General features: G+C 38.7%; 1 protein-coding gene across 4 annotated transcripts in view; it reads right to left on the bottom strand.

The window, feature by feature from the left end:
• The window catches only part of ehbp1 (EH domain binding protein 1), a 389,918-nt gene that overhangs the window by 77,782 nt on the left and 291,274 nt on the right, over positions 1-20,862 (bottom strand). For 2 of the 4 annotated variants that reach the window (XM_073051179.1, XM_073051181.1), the window contains 3 exons: positions 10,668-10,815; positions 6,456-6,557; positions 2,473-2,603 (listed from right to left, as the gene is read on the bottom strand). In XM_073051179.1, the coding sequence (XP_072907280.1) occupies positions 2,473-2,603; positions 6,456-6,557; positions 10,668-10,815 (381 nt within the window). The remainder of the gene's footprint in view (positions 1-2,472; positions 2,604-6,455; positions 6,558-10,667; positions 10,816-20,862) is intronic. The other 2 variants (XM_073051180.1, XM_073051182.1) reach the window with 1 other exon arrangement.

Here is a 20,862-nt window from a genome sequence, read left to right as displayed (position 1 = left end):
CATTAATACCTAACGACTGAACCTTCTTAACTAACCTTCCATGTGGAACTTTGTCAAAGGCCTTGCTGAAGTCCATATAGACTACATCCACTGCCTTACCCTCGTCAACATTCCTCGTAACTACTTCAAAAAATTCAATAAGGTTTGTCAAACATGACCTTCCACGCACAAATCCATGCTGGCTACTCCTAATCAGATCCTGTCTATCCAGATAATTATAAATACTATCTCTAAGAATACTTTCCATTAATTTACCCACCACTGATGTCAAACTGACAGGTCTATAATTGCCAGGCTTACTTCTAGAACACTTCTGACCAAATCAAAAGCCATCTGCCTAACACCACTCATTGTCAGCTGGTGGAAATAACGACAAATCTACAATTGCACACTTGATACATCTGCAAGATGGACTGCGAGAAGAATGGGCAAGGGACAAGGAACATCCTAAAAACAAAAGCGTGAAGGTAAGGATCCATTTGTTGTAGAGGATCCCAATCAATGGTTTTCCATTTTACCTAGACAAAGTGTGTGTGTCAGTGGACCAATGTTTTAATAAAAACACAAGTCAAAGGAGGTAGCTAAGAAGCTGGGTCACGACAATTTTAAAGCAATGGATGGTTGCTTTTCTCAGTGGAAATGTTGGCATCATATTTCATTCGAGAAAGCACAAGGTGAGAAAGATGGTGTTGATACTGTAAGTGCAGAAACATGGAAATCCACACAACTCTCCGACTTGCTTCAAAAGTTTTGTGCAGACAATATCTACAAGGCTTATGAAACAGGGTTTCGGCCCGAAACATCGACTGTACTTTTTTGCATTGATGCTGCCTAGCCTGCTGAGTTCCTCCAGCATTTTGTGTGTTGCTGGTGTTCTAATTGTTTTCTGTCTTTCATTTAAACACATCATTTGTTACTCAGTTTAACCTTTTTGACCATTTCCATGAAACTTCAGCTGATTGGGGTAGCCGCTTTACTGGGCCAAAATGTACTGATCCCAATGTGTCCCAATTAACCGGAATCCACTGAATTTGTGCAAAAAAGTTTCAAAAATCCAGAAAGAACAAGGAAAAAACCCCTCTGGCTCCCTATTATGATAATCATTTGATGTTTGCCTTCATTTGGTGCCACCAGCTTACAGCCCCACTATCACCTCACTGCCTCCTCACATCTCTGTTACCATTTCAATCTCATTCAATGATACCAGATGTGACACAGCCAATCAGATTTGCCAGCCACCTGCAACTGACAAGTTATCTCTGATGTAGTGAATGTACTTTCCACTGGCCAATATTCAAAAGAAGAATGTACATTTATATCAGGTTTCATGACATCCCAAAGTGCTTCAAGGCCAGTGACATACTTCCCTTCTTAAAATGGGCAGTCACTGATTTACTCTAAAAGACAATATGCACACAGCAATCTCCTATGAATAGCAATGCATTAAATGAAAGTGTTAGCACTGTTGCAAGTTCTTCAAGGATGCTTATTCCTGAAGGCTGTTGAAATTTAGCATACACTGGTGTAATTCAACTCTAACTGGGATATGTAAAAGGAATCAAAGAATTATACAGAACTGCATCAGGCCCTGTAATCCAATTTATCCATACTGGCCATTATGGCCACCAAGCTAGTTCCCTTTACCCACATTTGCCCTACATCCTTCTAAACCTTTCCAATCCACGTATTCATCCAAAAGTCTCTTTGATGTCATTATTGTGCCTGCTTGAACCAATTTTTCTGGCAGCTCATCCTACATAAGCACCACCATCTGCAGAGAGAAGCAAATCCTTAGGTCCTCTCCAAAATCCCTCTCTTCTCAGTCCAAAATTGTGCATTCCAGTTCCTAGTTGGCCATGTGCATTCACTATATCGATCCTCATGATTCTACCTCTATAAACCTGTTCTGTTGAAGGGTTTCGGCCTGAAACGTCGACTGTATTTTTTTCCATAGATGCTGCCTGAGTTTCTCCAGCATTTTGTGTGTGTTGCTCCGATTTCCAGCATCTGCAGATTTTCTCTCATCTATAAAATCATCCCCAACTTCTCCTTACAACTCAGTCCGCCAAGTCTAGGCAGCATCCTCACTAATCTGTCCTGCACTCTTTCCAGTTCAATGAAGTTAGATAGGGTCAAGGGCAAACATTCCAATTGTACATTGACGCAGCTGGTGGTTGGGATGAATAGAGACAGTTCTATCTCAAATGAGGGGGAGATATAATTTCATGTTAATTGACTGGGGGGGTGAGGGGAGTAGCTCTACATTAATAAAGGAGGGGGGGTGTAATTCATCACCAATCAGGGAGCATTATGTAGAGAGTTGTAATTACACACGAATTGGAGAGGAAAGCTTGATGATGATTTGAAGGGGACACAATTGCACATTATTTAAGAGCAATTAACAACTGTACACAAATTCCAATTTCAAAAGAAAGCAGTACTTTAGATATATCAAAAGTGTTTTAAACCAACCTTCAGTTCTTCCTGTGCCACACCATCAAGTGAAGCTTTCTGAACAGCAGTTGAAAGTGAATTTGTCACCTGCGGTTGGGCCTCTAAGAGTTTCTTAAGCTTCATGTCAACCGACATGCTACTTTGACCTCCTAAATTAGGTGAGAAACAAATTGTTAAATTCTTTGAAAACTGCAGATTAAAAACTGTACTTTCAAAATTAATTCTGGCAATATAAACAAGAAATATTAATACAAAGACATTATGGATTAGCTAAGAATAAATCTTCTTTTCCAGAATCTGACTGCCACCAACCTCAAAAACAAAATGTATTTGTTGGAACATAAATAAAAATGCTCTAACTAATCAGCAGGTCATCAGAATTCCTGAATGGTCATCTAATACCAATGCGACTTGACTTGCTAAGTGTTTCTGTTTTGTTTTAGATTTCTAGAATCTATTGTTTTAACTTCAATGCATGTGCTTTGATTTGTTTCCCATCAATTAGCATGCAGCAGACTGATGCCAATGCCTACCCATGAGAAACTCTCACAGATGTCTTTGGTCCTCCATACCTTCCAATGAGGCAGTGAGGACTGAATGATGTTGAGATCCCATTCAGTTTAATGCAGATGTCCTGCAGCACACATTTTAAAGGAAGAGAAAATGGGTGGGGGAAGAGAAGGGGCAGAACTTCCTCTTCCATCAAAACTCTCACGGAATATTACATTTGTCTTACATTCTGAGAGATTAACAGTTTTAAAAATGAAGTAAATAATTAAAAACATTTATTCACACATATAGAATGGATTAAAATGTTAGCCTAATTCAACAGCATCTTTTTTTAAAAAAGCTTTCCTTTTGTGTTTTCCAACTAAGTCTGCATAATTTGCCTGGTGTAGCATCCAGGATGTGATTCCCTAGTGTGATATTTGGTTACCTCAGCAAGACTAAGACTTTGGCACTGAACTCTGTGCAGTCCACAGATGGAGTGTCCATACCTGGCAGCAGGTCCCGAACTGTCAGCGTATCTTTACATTCAGGAGCAACTTGAACTTAAGTAGCTGAACGTTGGCAGTTTGACTTAGAACTGTCAACCACACCCACTAGAATGCGACCCAATCACTTTTTTATTTGAAGGCATTTGAGGTGGGTAGGGGACGTACGAGTAGAAGGAATTAGTAATGGGTACGCAGCAGAACTTTTTGTTAGTCAATCAAAAGCTATCAACTGTTACTTTTCTACTTTTTTTTTGTTATGCAATTTAATCCAAAAGATTTCAGATCTGCAAGTATAAAAATATATTTCATGACACTAGGCTTCAAAAGCCTTTATTATCTTTACTCTCTTCTTCAAAATAACATTAAAACCTGCTCCCTATGGAGGAAAACACATTTATTTTGTGCACTCAGAATAAAGTGAAAACAAAACATCAGAAAAATCTCTGATTTAGCCCAGAATATCTTTGCTGAAGAAATATCAACTTTATGCTGAACCACTGAAATTATTTACCCCAGTTCTCTCCACTTTATAGGTAGCATGTAACAGCTTTTACAACCATTGATATAGTGTAGTTGATACACAAGTCACTTCACATGACTTGTATGTGGCAAAATGGATTTCTGGTAGTTTTTGAAGGAATATATTATTTTTATCAGGACTAGGCAATAGGTGCTGATTTTAGAAGTGGATCAGAGGAGGTCCTATTTAAGGACATATTTTACTCTGTTTACTGTCCAAATCCACCTATAAACTGACAGTTATCCGGAAAAGCATCCAGTCATTAACTCAATGCAAGGCCTTTGAATAGCATTTTGAATAGCATTAAATGAGTTAGTAGTTCTAATCTTCTTGAATGACACACTTTTCATATTATAATTCCATATACCTAAATCTTTAAATTCACATGGCAAAATAACAACAAAATATGTAAACATTGTTTAAGACAGATCCTCAATGAAAATTGTAAATGAGAGCCATAACAAGAAGCACTATAAATTTTCATTGACAACAGTAATGGTTTTATGTGCAATTGCTGCATTACCTGAAGTAACAGGATGCTATGCTATTTGACCTATTGCACAGATGCCATTTAAGTTACTGAGTATATGCATTTACCAAGTGTCATCTCATTTACTTGAAACCAGACAATTTCCATGTTAATGAGGCAAACACCTCAAAATAGTTGGGATGATTTAGGAAGGTTTGTGCGTGGCAGGGAATGAATGTTTGAGAATTTCTGTGCGCAAACTGGCAACCACATAAAATAAAACTGTGATTGTACTTGAAAAGCTGTGTGACATCAAAGGGATAAAAGGCGCTACATCACTGCCAATCTTTCCTTGAGTGAAAGGAAGCAGCAAAATGTCAGAAGACAAATAAGGAATAAAAAATATTGGCTCTAAACTGCTCATGAAGATAAAGAAGATTGACTAGATGAACTATGAGTGGAAGAATGATGAAATGAAGACGAGATTGAGATGATGAAGAATATTTTAACATACCACTGGATATATTTTAATAATCATTATAACCATCATTATTTAATAATAACAATTTTAATCATCACTAAACATGAAAAATGAAGAATGATTTAGTTTTGATGTAGAGATATAATTATGTAAAAACTGCATTTCTAGCTGTGATTATGAATTGCAAAAGTTAGATTTATTTTAAATAGTACATGCATACCATGAAGGAGTAGTATTTTCTACATTTCACTCCTGCAGTGCCCCCCCCCCCCCCCACAGAAGTCTCTCAAAGCAATGGATCTTGAATAACATTCCCTTGTCACAATTAAATCTTCAGTATGTTGCCTCAGAAAGGAGATTTTGGGAATGGGTAAGATTGTGCTAGAGTGCTAAGTTTTTACAATATGTGATTTGTCTTGGAATTCAGCAATATAGAGCAAAGGCCCTGCACTCTCCAAATGTTTCTAGAATCTGTATAGGGGGAATGCAGTCCTGAAGAAAATAAATTTCTTTGGTTTCATGTACTAACCAACTTTCAGAACTCCCAAAATACGTTAGCACTACACAGACATTTGCTCTTGTTTCATCAAAATATGCAATTCTCTTTTAGGTCTATTATTATTGTTCCAGGGTCTGCTATCCATTCATTGGACAGGCAACCAAAAACAACAAGCGAAAGCAATGTGAGGCCAGTGACACATCTGGGAATCAATGCTTTAGGACAAAGTCTGAAAATGACCACACAAGAAAATTTGATAATCAAATAAAACAATAGATAGGTAGCACCTGAACAATATCAAGCTTGATTCCAAGTTCTTGTTTAAAACATTATTGGCTATGGGATGCAAAACTGCTGTCAATGTTGCCTCTGATTTATAGAAAAAGTGATAAACTAATAATAAACCAATTTACCAAAGTCAATCTGTGCATCACTCAATGATTTTTGTTTATGATGAAAACCTTGGCATAGCTATAATGATCTTATGATTCACTTACTTGTCAGCACCTAATAACATATGAGGAATTGCCACATGTAAATGCACTGAAGAGCAGATAGCACTGTGGATTTGGAACCACACTTAAAATATCACTTTTCAGGAAGGCCACAATAGGTTTAATGTTCTCCCTTGTGCCTTTATCTTATATGTTTCCAAGAAATGTCATGGGAAAAATTAAAGAAATATACTGTATCTCTTTCCTTGAAGGGGAAAATTGTTTTTTTTTGTGTAGCAGTGCTTAGTCACTGAATAAGGTATACTTTTAAAATTGATTTACAGTTAGTTTGCTCTGGTATTCCCAAGGGAGATTAAAGATACTGGAATCGTGTCAAAAACATGATTGATGAATTGCATATGATTGTGCACAAACAGTTATGGTGTATTATTTCAAGGTATCACCATGAAAACAGTTTGCTGGAGCTCAAAGTTGCAGTAAGTGTGTTATAAAAACAGACATGAAAGATGCACAAAGCTCCAGCAAGCACCAAGTATTGCATTTTCCACAGGTTAAACAGCACAATATAATTAGAATTACCAAAAGAATCAAGGTCAGTTTCATGGTTAGTGTGTTCCTCTCCACCTCCCAAAATAGAGCATTCATTGCCTTCCTCATTAGTATCTACCCCAGTACTATCATCTGTAGAAACAAGAAAATCAGCAAAAGCAATCATAACACATTGGATCATTGAAAACATTAGTCATCAATTAGCATATTCATGCAAGCAAGAATGTAAGACAATGTTAGTGAAAATGGATGGTTCATTGTTCTTATATTTATTTATAGAACTTGCACAGATTAATGATTCACATCACAATAAATGATTGGTGCTTGTAAGATCTAACATGCACAGCAGCAGTGACAAGCAACAGGATGAGCAGGCTGATATGAATATACAAAAGAAGTAAGCCACGTGATTCTTCAAGTCTGTTCTCCCCTGAATAAGATCTTGGCTAATCTGAAAGCAACCTCAACTTCATATTCAATTCATCTTTTGTGAAACTTCTGCTTTTCAAATATCTATCTCTTGTAAGATTTTGTCTCCTTTGAGGAAGAAAATTCCAAAGAATTTTAATCTGCAAATAAAAAATTTGCTTCATCTCCTTTCTTTATGGATAACTCCTTACTTTCGACAATCCTGATATCAAAAGTAATACCTGAAAAGGCAACTCCGTATCTGCTGCATCTTTATGACCTATAAAGTTCCGTAAATTGCAGAGGAAGCCTACTCTATGGTGTTAAAAATAGTTAACAAATGCAAGGGTCCACTTTTTATGCCTTTTGTGATCATTGAAATTTCAGGATCAATTATAGGTTGGTGAGTAAAGTTTTAAGTGCTTCTGTATTTGGAGGGTAAAATCAGACAGAGCGACCAGGAGTGCAATGGAATAAAACAAATTGCAGGCAAGTGAAGACATATAGGAGGTTTTCAGCAGAAGAGCTGAGGTATAATTAAGGTGAAATTAAGGTGATGAATGTAAGCAATGTTAACACAGAAGTGGTTCATCCATATCAAAAGTTTCAGCAGGTTTACAAATAATCAGTTTCACTTTCAAATGGTTTCCAGGGAGAATATTTGTGAGGGTGAATATGACATGGAGTTTGTGATGTGAGCAGAGGTAGTGGCTTTGAGCTTAATATTCTATTGGAGGAAATTTCTTCTCACCCCTCAGTGGATGCCAGACAAGTAGACTGACAATTTAGAGAGAAGGAGGAGACCAAGAAGACAGCTGCCAAAGCCACGGGCAGGGATGACGGCAGAGCAGAAATGGCTGGAATTTCTGGAAGCAATTCAGAAGGCACAGGATATATACATCCCAAAGAGGAAGAAGTATTCTAAAGGCAAAATGACAACCGTGGCCGACAGAAGTCAAAGCCCAAGAGAGGGCATATCAGAGAGCAAAAGTTAGTGGGAAGTTAGAGGACTGAGAAGCTTTTAAAAATCAACAGTCAACTAAAAAGTCACTAAAGATGGAAAATGAAATTAAGCTAGCCAAAAATATATCAGAGGATAGCAAAAGTTTCTTCAGATACATGAAGTGTAAAAGAGAGATGAGAGTGGATATCAGACTGCTGGAAAACGTTGCTGGAGAGGTAGTAATGGAGGACAAAGAAATGGTGGACGAACTGAATAAGTATTTTACATCAGTCTTCACTGTAGAAAACACTAGCAGTAAGGTGGAAGTTCCAGGTGTCAGGAGTCATGAAGTGTGTCAAGTTACCACTATGAAGGAGAAAGTTCTTTAGAAACTGAAACTTCTAAAAGTAGTCTAAGTCACCTGGACCAGATGGTGTACACCCAAGGGTTCTGAAAAAGGTGGCTGAAGAGATTGAGGAGGCATTAGTAATGATCTTTCGAGAATCAATAGGTTCTGGAATCATTCTAGAAGACGGGAAAATTGCAAATGTCATTCCAACAAAGAAGAGAGGCAGAAGAAAGGAAATTATAGGCTCGTTAGTCTGATCTCAGTGGTTGGGAAGATGTTGGAGTCGATTGTTAAGGATGTGGTTTTGGAGTACTGTACTTGAACGCACATGTTAAAATAGGCTATAGTCAGCACGGTTTCCTCAAGGGAAAATCTTACCTAATATGTTGGAAGTCCTTGAAGAAATAGCAAGCAGGATAACCAAAGGAGATTTGGTTGATGTTGTGAAGTTGGATTTTCAGAAGGCCTTTGACAAGATGCTACACGTGGGGCTGCTCAATAAGTTACAAGCCCAAAGAAATTCCTCGTCATCTCCATTCTAAAAGGATACCCCTGATTCTGGGGCTGTGTCCTCTGGTCTTAGACTCTCCCACTATAGGAAACATCCTCTCCACATCCATTCTTCAAGGCCTTTCACAGTTTGATAAGTTTCAATTAGGTTGCCCTCATTCTTCTGAATTCCAATGAAAATAGGCCTGTCAGATGCTCTTCATATGGCAGTGGCTGATTGGCAAGAGGCAAAGAATGGGTATAAAGGGAGACTTTTCTGATTGGCTGAGGGTGACTAGTGGTGTTCCACAGGGATCTTTGTTGGAACAACTTCTTTTTACGTTATATGTCAATTATTTGGATGACAGAATTGATGGCTTTGTTGCAAAGTTTGCAGACGTTATGAAGATAGGTGGAGGGACAGGTAGTTTTGAGGAAGTAGGGAGGCTACAAAAAGACTTAGGTTAGGAGAATGGACAAAGAAGTGGCAGATGGAATACAGTGTCGGTAAGTGTATTGTCATGCACTTTTGTAGAAGAAAATTTTAAGAATCTGAGGCGCAAAGGGACTTGGGAGTCCTTGTGCAGGATTCTCCAAGGGTTAATTTGCAGTTTGAGTTTGTGGTGAGGAAGGCAAATGCAATGTTAGCATTCAGTTCAAGAGGACTAGAATATAAAAGCAAGGATGTAGTGTTAAGATTTTATAAAGCACTGGTGAACCCTCACTTAAGAGTATTGTGAGCAGTTTTGGGCCCCTTATCTTTGAAAGGACATTCTGAAACTGGAGAAGGTTCAAAGGAAGTTCATGAAACTGATTCCAGGATTGAGCGGCTTGTCAAATGAAGAGCGTTTGATGGGCCTACTTTCACTGGAATTCAGAAGAATGACGGCAACCTAATTGAAACCTATCAAACTGTGAAAGGCCTTGAAGAATGGATGTGGAGAGGATGTTTCCTATAGTGGGAGAGTCTAAGATCAGAGGACACAGCCCCAGAATTAGGGGTATCCTTTTAGAACGGAGATGAGGAGGAATTTCTTCAGCCAGAGTGTGGTGAATCTGTGGAATTCATTGCCACAAGCAGCTGAGGAGGCCAAGTCTTTGTGTGTATTAAGGGCAGGGGTTAATAGATTCTTGATTGGTCAGGGCATGAAGGGGTACAGGGGAAAGGCAGGGATTGGGGCTGAGAAGAAAAATGGATCAACCATGATGAAATGGCAGAGTGGACTCGATGGGCCAAATGGCCTAATTCTGATCCCATATCTTATGGTCTTAAAGCCCGAGATGTCAGCCTACATGTGAAAACTGTTATTGCATATTCAGTTCACATAGGTTTAAAAAGATTGATCTTTAGAGAATGTCACAGCTAACAATGGATGCCATTGCAAGTGAATCCTATCAAATAATATAAAAAGATACAAACAGGACAAGCCAACATACATATGGCAATGATGGAGATGCTCTGATAGAGCAGAATCGCATGGTCAATTGTATCAAGAAGATAAAGATTTGTCACAAACATATTAATATAACATTCTATAAGAACAGAATAGTACCAGAACAGGGGTAGTAATATAATTGGTTAGGATCAATTAAAGAATTCAAGAAAGGGAGAACATGAACTTCAGATCTACAATACTCAGGGGTTCCAAAGATGAAATGAAGGTTGGAGATGGGCAGATTTTCTAAGATGGAGGAGGCAAAGTTTTTCTGAGAAGGATGATGAGGCTAGATATGAATAAAGTTGATGCTAGAAAGATAAAAATGGTAGTCAAAGGTGTAGTGGGAATAGGAAGAAACATTTATGGACAAGAGCTCAGATAAAACTTGAGGGGAGAAACTAGTAAAAGATGCAAGGCCTTGGTCGTCATTCAAAAGGCAGTACTCAACTTTAACAAAGAACAATAGGGCTGCAATATTATTTATATTAAAGATAAATATCCACTAATCTTAGGGGCAATATTTCATTTCTTTTGTTCACTATGATTGAATTGAGATACGAGAGAATGAAACTCCTGATAATTAAATGAGATATTGCACATCGGGTATTACTAACCTCCAACAGTCTTTGATCTTTCCTTCAACTTTTCTGTAGACAGTTCATTGTAGCTTGGGAGATCAGACATCTTAACTCCAGATCGAGCTTCTGCAATTAATTGACGAGCTCTCTCTCTCAACTGACGTCGTCGCTCTTCATCTTGATGCTGGAAAGGTATTGAACAGCTGCCATCACAATAATTGATAAAACTGTAATTTCATCCCAAAATTGATTATTTTGACAGTAAAAATGATGCTGCAGAGAGTGTCGTTAACAGTTTCATCTGTGGAGAAGCCAGATAATCCATGTGTAAATTGTTCAAATAGAAGAACAAGTAAAAATGTTACTTTTGATTACTACTTCATTGGCATTAATTAATCCTTTACATATTTTATCATGGTGATAAACTAATAATACAGCATCATCTGTCCGGTACAGATTGTTTCACAGAGTGGTTATTCCCCATTTTGCAATACCTACACATATTATTCATCACAGACACTGCTCGACTAACTGAGATCTTTGGGCACTTCTTCATTATTTCAGATTCCAGAATCTGTTGTTCCATTTGTTTGTCACATAATTTAAAATTTTATATCTTATCATACTCAATAACTTAGGAACAGCTTCTTCAGCGCCACCATCAGATATTTGATGGTCCAAGAACATTACCTTGCTATTCCTTTCCTTTGCACTATTCATTTATTTTTGTAATCTATAGATATTTATGTGTTTGCACTGTGCTGCTGCCACAAAACAACAAATGTCATATTGTCAGCGATAATAAATCTGATTCTGATTACTTAACTGGACAAATAAACATGTTCACATCAACAACAACACTCTGTACAAGAAGGTATGGGACTGTCTGGACTTCCTCATCCTGGATATCCTTTTCATGTATAATCAGTGTACCAAAGAACAATAAAAAATGCTCATTTAAGCAATTTAATCAAATACTAATAAATGAGCAACACACACACTCTATTAGTCACCATATTTAACCTTTAGATTTAGTAACAAACACCAATTGCATTAAACAGTGAATTGTGCAGTACAACTTTAAAAATATACAATAGTGGAAGAGAAAATTGTATTTTTTATTTTTAGTTCACAAATTCTGAACTATCAACTTTTGTCTCGAGTCATAAGACAATGGCAAAAACTCCAGTAGGATTCTTCTGCTACATTTCTCAAAGCACAGCCTTTGCTTAAGTGAAGCACAAGTCAGTGGAGCACAGGAACACCATGACCTGTAAGCCACACAGCATCCTATCTTGGAAATATATTAGTTCCTTCATTATCATGCGATCCAATCATGCCAATGCCAGTCAGTACTAACAGCACCATGAGAGTATCTACATGTAGACTGTACCAAGGCTTTTCAAAGACAGTTAGTGATAGACAATAATTAAATGCAATCTACATCTCATGAAAACAAAAGGTGCTCATCACAAAACTGAAAATGAAAAGGGGTAGTTACAGATTGATTGCATGCAACCTCCAAGTGAATTACTGCAGGACAAGTGTTTTAATAATTGCTGAACCCCAAGACCAACACTCAGCATTTTAAGAACAGTTTCTTAATTTTGCTATCCGATTTCTTATCGGTCCATAAACCCATGAACACTACTTCAGTATTCGTCTTTTGCACTATTTATTTACTTGTAACATAGTAATTTTTGCATCTTGCATTTACAGCTGTTGCAAAACTAACACATCTCACAACAAGTCAGTGATAATACCTGTAGGGCACAGCTGTACATATCTGGCTATTTCTTTTTAGAATTCATGCGACTCCTGGACTAAATTTGCTAGAGATCAGAAAACAAAGTCAATCCATGTCACACATATTCTTTTTCAACATACATCAGTTCATTTTGGTTATTAGTAAAATAATTTTTCTAAGTCTGGTAGCAATTGTCCCTACAATTTACAATTATTCAATAAAGAACAGCAAATTTCAAATGATTGGACATTTGAAATATAAATGGAAAATATTGTAAATACCTTTTGTATTTAAGACCTTTCCACAGAATTAATATTCCACATTTTGAGGAAGGATCTATTTCTGAAATGTGAGTTTGTCTGTTCTCATATTCCTTGCTAACTCAATGTAGCGATTTTCTGTTTATTGTTGCCACAGGACTGATTGCCACAGGACACATTTCAGCAGTACTGATGAGAAGACAATTAATGTTAAATTCTCTGGGGAATTAATATGGATTTACAGGACAAAAGATGATCCCTTTTTGTATACTTCAATAGTTTACTGAGGAAATTACCATGATTTTTGTCAACAATAATACAAATAAATTTCTATCATAAAAGAAGTCACAAACTCCCCAGGCCTTACTTTACTGCATTTCCCCTAGCCCTCCCACAAAACTCTGAGGACCTCAGGCACCTTTTCTGATATTCCCATGTGCTCCTTGAACCTCTACCAGACTCCCTGGCATCTCTTTGCTGTGCTCCTGGCCCTTCTACTTGTTTCAGAGTTGCATGGAACAGAAATGGGTATTCAGCAGTCCATGTCCACAGTTACCACTTTTTGCACATGTACTCTAATACTACTTGCCCATATTTGATCTGTATCCTCTATGCCTTGCCCACTGAAGTGCCTGTTTTAATAACTCCTGAACACTTCCTCTAGCAGTGATTTACTGCTATCATCCATGCTCTTTGTAAAAAACTTTCCCCTTAAAATTGTTTAAAGCTCCTTTTTTCAACTTAACTGTGTGCATTCTTATTTTTGATACCCATGCCATGGGAAAACTATTCTTAATATTTACCCCATCTATGTCACTTATAATTTTACATGCCTCTCAGGTCATCCCAGCTTCTTTTACTTCAGGAAAAACAAGCCCAACCTATCTAATCTCTCCTCATAACCAAAATCCTCCATTCCAAGCAAAATTCTAGTGTTTCACTACTGTACATTCTCCAGTGCAATCATGCCCCTCCTATCGTTTGGTGACTAGAACTGCACACAATGGTCCAAGTATAATTTAACCAGTATTTTATAAAATTGCAATGCCCCAACTTCTATATTCTATGCAGGCAAGTATGCCATATGTCTTCTTCACTACCCAATAGAGCTATTTTGTCACTTTTAGAGAACTATGGACTTGTAACCCCATGTCCTTCTTCAACACTTGTTAGCACCTACTAATTGTTGCATTGGTTCTACCCCCACTTTACTTTCTAAAATGCATCATCACCCCTCTTGTCAACATTAAATTCCATCAAACAAAATTCCACTGAACTTGTCATAGACTTCCAATCAGTTTTCCTGACTATCATTTTGGATCTAATTAGCCAACATGCATTGGTCTCGTACCTTAACCTTCTGAACCAGCCTACCATGTGGGAGCTTGTTAAGTGCCTTAATAAAATCTATATCAACAATATTTATGGCCCTGCCTTCTTCAGTCTTCTTAGTTGCTTCCTCAAAAAATTCAAAATTAGTGTGCAGGATTTCCCTCACTCAAAGCTACACTGACAATATCTGACAGCCCCTGACTACCCATATGTACAGTACTTAAATCGTATCCTCATGATTAGTTACTATACATTCTTTGGGCTGCCGTCTACTCATTCCTGCCTGATTTATTTTGGTGATCTATTTTTAAACCATATCCCACTGCCAAACACACAAGATATTTTGCAAATCACCTCTCTGCAGTGAGAGAATTTGGCTAATTGCAACTCCAAAGAAATAGGGCTTGTCAAATGCACTCTACAAACACATCCAAATTAGGAAAAGGAAACGAATAAGGTAGGGAAGGGAGAGGAGCAGACCACAAGGAGAGAGAAAAGAATGGGAAACAAGTATGGGAAAAAGAGAAGGCAAAAGGGTTGGAAGAAAGTACTGCGCAGCAAGGAAAAGATGGACAGAATGAAGTACAGGAGGAAAGGCTTCAAAAAGATGGAAAGGGATCAAAGGAAAAGGTGGAAAAATAATAGGAATAAAGAGCAAAAGGAAGGGGATAGGATTCAGAAATCTATTTGAAAACTCATCCCATAGGCCACTGAAGAACATAAATGTGGGATCACGGTGAAAAGGATGAGAGGTGCATAAAGAGACGACATTATACCTGCATGTAATTGCTTTGCTCTTCCTCATTCACACTGTTCTCATTCTGAGACAACATCCTATATAATACAATGCAATTTATATTCCATTATTACTGTACCATAACCTTAATGTTATACTACTTCTGTCAGAACTTAATGCTGTACATAACTTCTAGTCTTTCCAAGGCTGGGTGAAATAAAATGGGAATGTAAAACTCTGACAGGAAAGAGGCCAGTGGGCTGGCAGTAACCAATATCAATGAGCGGAAAGACAGTGACCTATTGACAAAACAGTGGTGGAGAAAGGAGGATCTCTTTCAAAGTTTATATTTAACTCTATTCTATTTCCAAGTTCATGATCGCTAAGTGCTGATGTAAGCATGTTTTATTTGTCTTTTACTTGAATTCTATATCCAATAAGTGGGTCTTCAACAGATAAAGTTTATTTAATTCCTTACTTAAGGCCTCGAAGCCTGCTTACTCCTTGTCTGCCACCCTGACCATAAATTCAGGTTAGTCATTATTATAAACATTAGAAAAATAAGGAGTAGGTCATACTTGGAGCCCGCTCTTTACTTCAATAAGATCATGGCCACATATCCGCTTTGCCAGCTGGTTTCCAGAACCCTGCATTCCCTTAATATTTTGATCTCAGTCTTGAATGCTCATTCAATTGCTTAAATTCTTTTTCCTAATTCTGACCTGAAGCATTATGTCACTTGTCTTTCCACAGATGATGGCTGAACTTGCTGAATATTTCTAGAACTTCACTATTTCAAACTTCAAGCACCAGCAATTTTTTTATATAATTTTTTTAAGACCCACATTCATTTGATTTCCAGTGACTTACAACCTTTTTCACTAAATAAATTTGTTCTTGTCCAGCCAAACGATTGACTACTTTCCCTGAGCCTCACCATTTCAGAAACCTATGCCTCTCTACCTTCAAGCCAAATGTATATTTCTGTCATGGAAACCTTCCTGTTCCTTAGAAGATCTCATTCTACATTGAACACAAGGGATGAGAGAGGGAGAGAGAGGGAAGGAGGAAAGGCAGGAGGGAGGAAGAGAAAGAAACAGAGACAGTGATAGTGAGACAGAGATAAATAGAGTGATAAAGAGACAGAGGAAGATGAAGAGAGAAATAGTGATAGAGAGTGGGTGGGGGAGGCAGCGAGGAATGGAGTTCACAGGAGGAGGCAAGCAGAAAGTACCAGACAAGAGATGTGTTACAAAGAAAGTTAGTGAGGCCTGAAAGACACATTTTATTCATATGCTGCTGTACATACAGTCCACCTTCAAGAGCAAATCCTTGTTTTGCACAAAATGTCATATCCTGCTACCTCTAAGAAAATCAAAGAGAAAAAAATTAAGCAAAGGAGAAAGAGAGACAGAGAATACAATGAATAAGACTCAGATAAAGATACAAGACAAACACTGCAGGAGCAAAACAGAGAAAATCAGCTGCACACATTCATCCATTAAAACATGAAACATTTAAATAATTGCATACCAGTCTTGGAGAATCAGGTACCAGCAAAAAAAAATTGAGAAACATTAAAAGAGACAAATATACAATATGATTAGTACAAAACTACTCTAAACGATAAAATAAGAAGCTGGAAGTGGAGGTTGCAGGGTTACAGAGTGTGGTAAATATCAAAAGGATAGTTAAACATTCAGAGCTGTGTGCTTAAACAGGATAGAAATAGTGTGTGTAGAGCTCGAGCCTATTTCTGTCAAAGTCCAATGACAAATCCAAATGCAAAACGGAAGCAATTGCAACATATAATCAGATCAATGCAAGGAATATTAAAGCTTGATTCATAAAAATAATGAAGACTCTGGGTAAAAAAAAATATAATAGAAACATAGAAAACCTACAGCACAATACAGGCCTTGCGGCCCACAAAGCTATGCCGAATATGTCCTTACCTGAGAAATCACCTCAAGTTACCCATAGCCCTCTATTTTTCTGGACTCCATACACCTGTCCAGGCGTCTCTTAGAAGACCCTATCGTATCCACCTTCAACATCGTCGCCGGCAGTCCATTCCATGCACTCACCACTCTCTGCATAAAAATCTTATCCCTGACATCTCCTCTGCACCTTCTTCCAAGCACCTTAAAACTGTGCCCTCTCATGCTAGCCATTCCAGTCCTAGGAAAAAGCCTCTGACTGTCTATGCCTCTCATCATCTAATGGGAAACTTCAATCAAATATGCATTAGGAAATTAACACCACCCTCTAAAATTGCTACTATCACACTGGTTAAGGCATTTCAACAGAGTTGTTAGGTAGGAATTTAATAAAATGTGCAACTCAAAGGTAAGAACATTGGTGGTCGTGTTTCGGTGTGCCTGCAACCATTGTCTTTAGTGACAAAGATAATGTTGGAGTCGTCTAGGCCAGCACATTTTGTAGATGGTATATTTTGATGTGCACCTACCATGGAGGGGATGAACATTCAAGGTGACAGACAGAGTATGAATCAAGCCGGCTACTTCGTCCTGGATGGATTTGAGCTTCTTGAACATCCTTGGAGCTGCACTCATTGAGCCCATTTGAGAGTATTTTATCACACTGCCAACTTAAATCTTGTAGATTGTGGAAAGGCATGGAATTGTCAGGAGTAAATTACTCACTGCATGATACCCAGCCTCTTACTTGATCTTGTAGTACCTATGTTAGTATCTCAGACACCTCCACTCAGTGGCCACTTCATTAAGTTCCTCCCATACCTGATAATAACTTTGCCATGGATAGTCCCAAGCCCAGCTGCGAAAGGAAGCAGAAGGGGCCTGGAGCTAGCAATCCCATCCTGTAAATGCCTAGTGCTAAAGAAACCCCAATCGAAGCTCCAAAAACCTCAACCCTGGGACAGGAAGGATCCAAGAAGATGGGCAAAACCTGGGAACAATTTGAAAGAGTTGCGTGAAAACTCTGCAAGCTGTTATTGATAGCCTATGCCCTAGTAGGGTTAATGGCCTTAACTAACTGTACCTAATAAAGTGGCCGCTGAGCATACGTTTGTGGTCTTCTGCAGTTGTAGTCCATCCATTTCCAAGTTTTGACATGTTGTGCGTTCAGAGATGCTCTTCTTCAAACCATTGTTGTGACATGTAATTATTTGAGCTACTGTCACTTTCCTGTCAGCTTGAACCAATCAGGCCTTTCTCATAGAAATACAGAAAACCTACAGCACAATACAGGCCCTTCGGCCCACAAAGCTGTGCCGAACATGTTCCTACCTTAGAAGTACCTCGGCTTTACCCATAGCCCTCTATTTTTCTAAGTTCCATGTAGCCATCCAAGAGTCTCTTAAAAGACCCTATCGTTTCTGCCTCCACCACCATCACCAGTAGTCCATTCCATGCACTCACCACTCTCTGCGTAAAAAACTTACCCCTGACATCTCCCCTCTACCTACTTCCAAACACCTTAAAACTATGCCCTCTTATGCTAGCCATTTCAGCCCTGGGGAAAAGCCTCTGACTATCCACACGATCAATGCCTCTCATTATCTTGTACACCTCTATCAGGTTACTTCACATCCTCTGTCGCTCCAAGGAGAAATGGCCAAGTTCACGCAACCTATTCTCATAACACATGCTCTCCAATCCAGGCAACATCCTTGTAAATCTCCTCTGCACCCTTTCTATGGCTTCCACATCCTTCCTGTAGTGAGGTGACCAGAAATGAGCACAGTACTACAACTGGAGTCTGACAAGGGTCCTGTATAGCTGCAACATTACCGCTCGGCTCCTAAACTCAATGCAATGATTGATGAAGGCCAATGCACTGTATGCCTTCTTAACCAGAGTCAAACTGTGTAGCAGCTTTGAGTGTCCTATGGGCTCAGACCCCAAGAACCCTCTGATCCTTCACACTGCCAAGAGTCTTACCATTAATACTATATTCTGAAATATTTGACCTACCAAAATGAGCCACTTCACACTTATCTGGGTTGAACTCCATCTGCCACTTCTCAGCCCAGTTTTGCATCCTATCAATGTCCCATTGTAATGTCTGACAGCCCTCCACACTATCCACAACACCCCCAAACTTTGTGTCATCAGCGAATTTACTAACCCATCCCCTCACTTCCTCATCCAGGCCATTTATAAAAATCACAAAGAGTTGGGGTCCCAGAGCAGATCCCCAAGGCACACCACTGGTTACCGGCCTCCTTGCAGAATATGACCTGTCTACAACCACTCTTTGCCTTCTGTGGGCAAGCCAGCTCTGGATCCACAAAGCAATGTCCCCTTGGATCCCATGCTTCCTTACTTTCTCAATAAGACTTGCATGGGGTACCTTTTCAAATGCCTTGTTAAAATCCATATACACTACATCTACGGCTCTACCTTCCTCAATGTGTTTAGTCACATCCTCAAAAAATTTAATCGGGCTCATAAGGCACAACCTGCCTTTGACAAAGCCATGCTGACTATTCCTAATCATATTATACCTCTCCAAATGTTCATAAGTCCTGCCTCTCAGGATCTTCTCCATCAACTTACCAACCACTGAAGTAAGACTGACTGGCCTGTAATTTCCTGGGCTATCCATACTCCCTTTCTTGAATAAGAAAACAACATCCGCAACCCTTCAATCCTCCAGAACCTCTCCCATCCTCATTGATGATGCAAAGATCATTGCCAAAGGCTCAGAAATCTTCTCCCTCGCTTCCCACAGTAGCCTGAGGTACATCTCCTCCAGTCCCGGTGACTTATCTGACTTGATGCTTTCCAAAAGCTCCAATGTGTTCTTAATATCTACATGCTCAAGCTTTTCAGTACACTGCAAGTCATCCCTACAACTGCCAAAATCCTTTTCTGTAGTGAATACTGAAGCAAAGTATTCATTAAGTACCTCCGCTATTTCCTCCAGTTCTATACACACTTTTCCACTGTCATACTTGATTGGTTCTATTCTCTCACATCTTATCCTCTTGCTCTTCACATACTTGTAGAATGCCTTGGGGTTTTCCTTAATCCTGTCCGCAAAGGCCTTCTCATGGCCCCTTCTGGCTCTCCTAATTTCATTCTTAAGTTTCTTCCTACTAGTCTTATAATCTTCTAGATTCCTATCATTACCTAGTTTTTTTTAACCTTTCGTAAGCTCTTCTTCTTGACTAGATTTATAACAGCCTGTGTACAACACGGATCTTGTACCCTACCATCCTTTCCATGTCTCATTGGAATGCACCTACTCAGAACCCCACGCAAATATCCCCTGAACATTTGCCACATTTCTTCCATACATTCCCTGAGAACATCTGTTCCCAATTTCCAAGGTTGTTATTGCAACACCACTTAACCAGCTGATGTATCTTGCTCTTGCATGCTTCCTCACCATCTGAAGTTCTGCCAACAATAGTTGCGCCATTAGAAAATTTATGGTTGGTGTTTGAAGTGGGTGTAGAGAAAGTAGAGCAGTGGGCTAAGCACACATCCTCGCGGTGCATTAGGGTTTATTGTCAGTGAGGCATAGATGTTATTTCTGATCCACATAGACTATAGTCTCCCAGTGAGGAAGTCAAGGATCCTGTTGCAGATTTTGGAGCATGTTGATTAGAACTGAGGTATGATTGTGTTGAACATTGAGCTATAATCAACAAACAGCAACCTGACATAGGTATTGTACCCCAGAACAAATTCCAGATCCGCAACACTTACGATTACAACTTTCCCCACACAAACATCCTTTTGGGAATTTCTAGGCAAAAAAGTGTTTTGAAACAGAGTTTGTGAGTGTAGTTCAAGATTGCTTTGTACTAAATCGATGGAAGCCCACAAGGGGTATATCTATCATGACTTGGTATTGAAAAATGTCCCAGGCAATATATAGAATTGGAATTTGCTGCACCCTTGGAGCACAGAAACTACAGAAGAACAAGATTCACCATGATCTTAGATTCAGATACACCAAAAATCAGGAGATGAGAAAATCCCTTCAACAGGATTAAATTCAATGGATGAGGAAAGAGATGAAGCAAATGCAATGTTAGTTAAAATTCAGCAACAGTCAACTGAAGTACTTTTACAGAATAAATATATGTATAGAACCAGGCTCAGTCTAAATAAGCACAGCTCTCAACAGATTAACAAGCGAATAAAAAGTGATCTGAAA

The sequence above is a fragment of the Hemitrygon akajei genome, chromosome 7 (genome assembly GCF_048418815.1).
Source record: "Hemitrygon akajei chromosome 7, sHemAka1.3, whole genome shotgun sequence".
NCBI classification, from domain to species: domain Eukaryota; kingdom Metazoa; phylum Chordata; class Chondrichthyes; order Myliobatiformes; family Dasyatidae; genus Hemitrygon; species Hemitrygon akajei.
The sequence above is the reverse complement of the archived record's forward strand: the minus strand, read 5'-3'. Positions and strand labels throughout refer to the sequence as shown.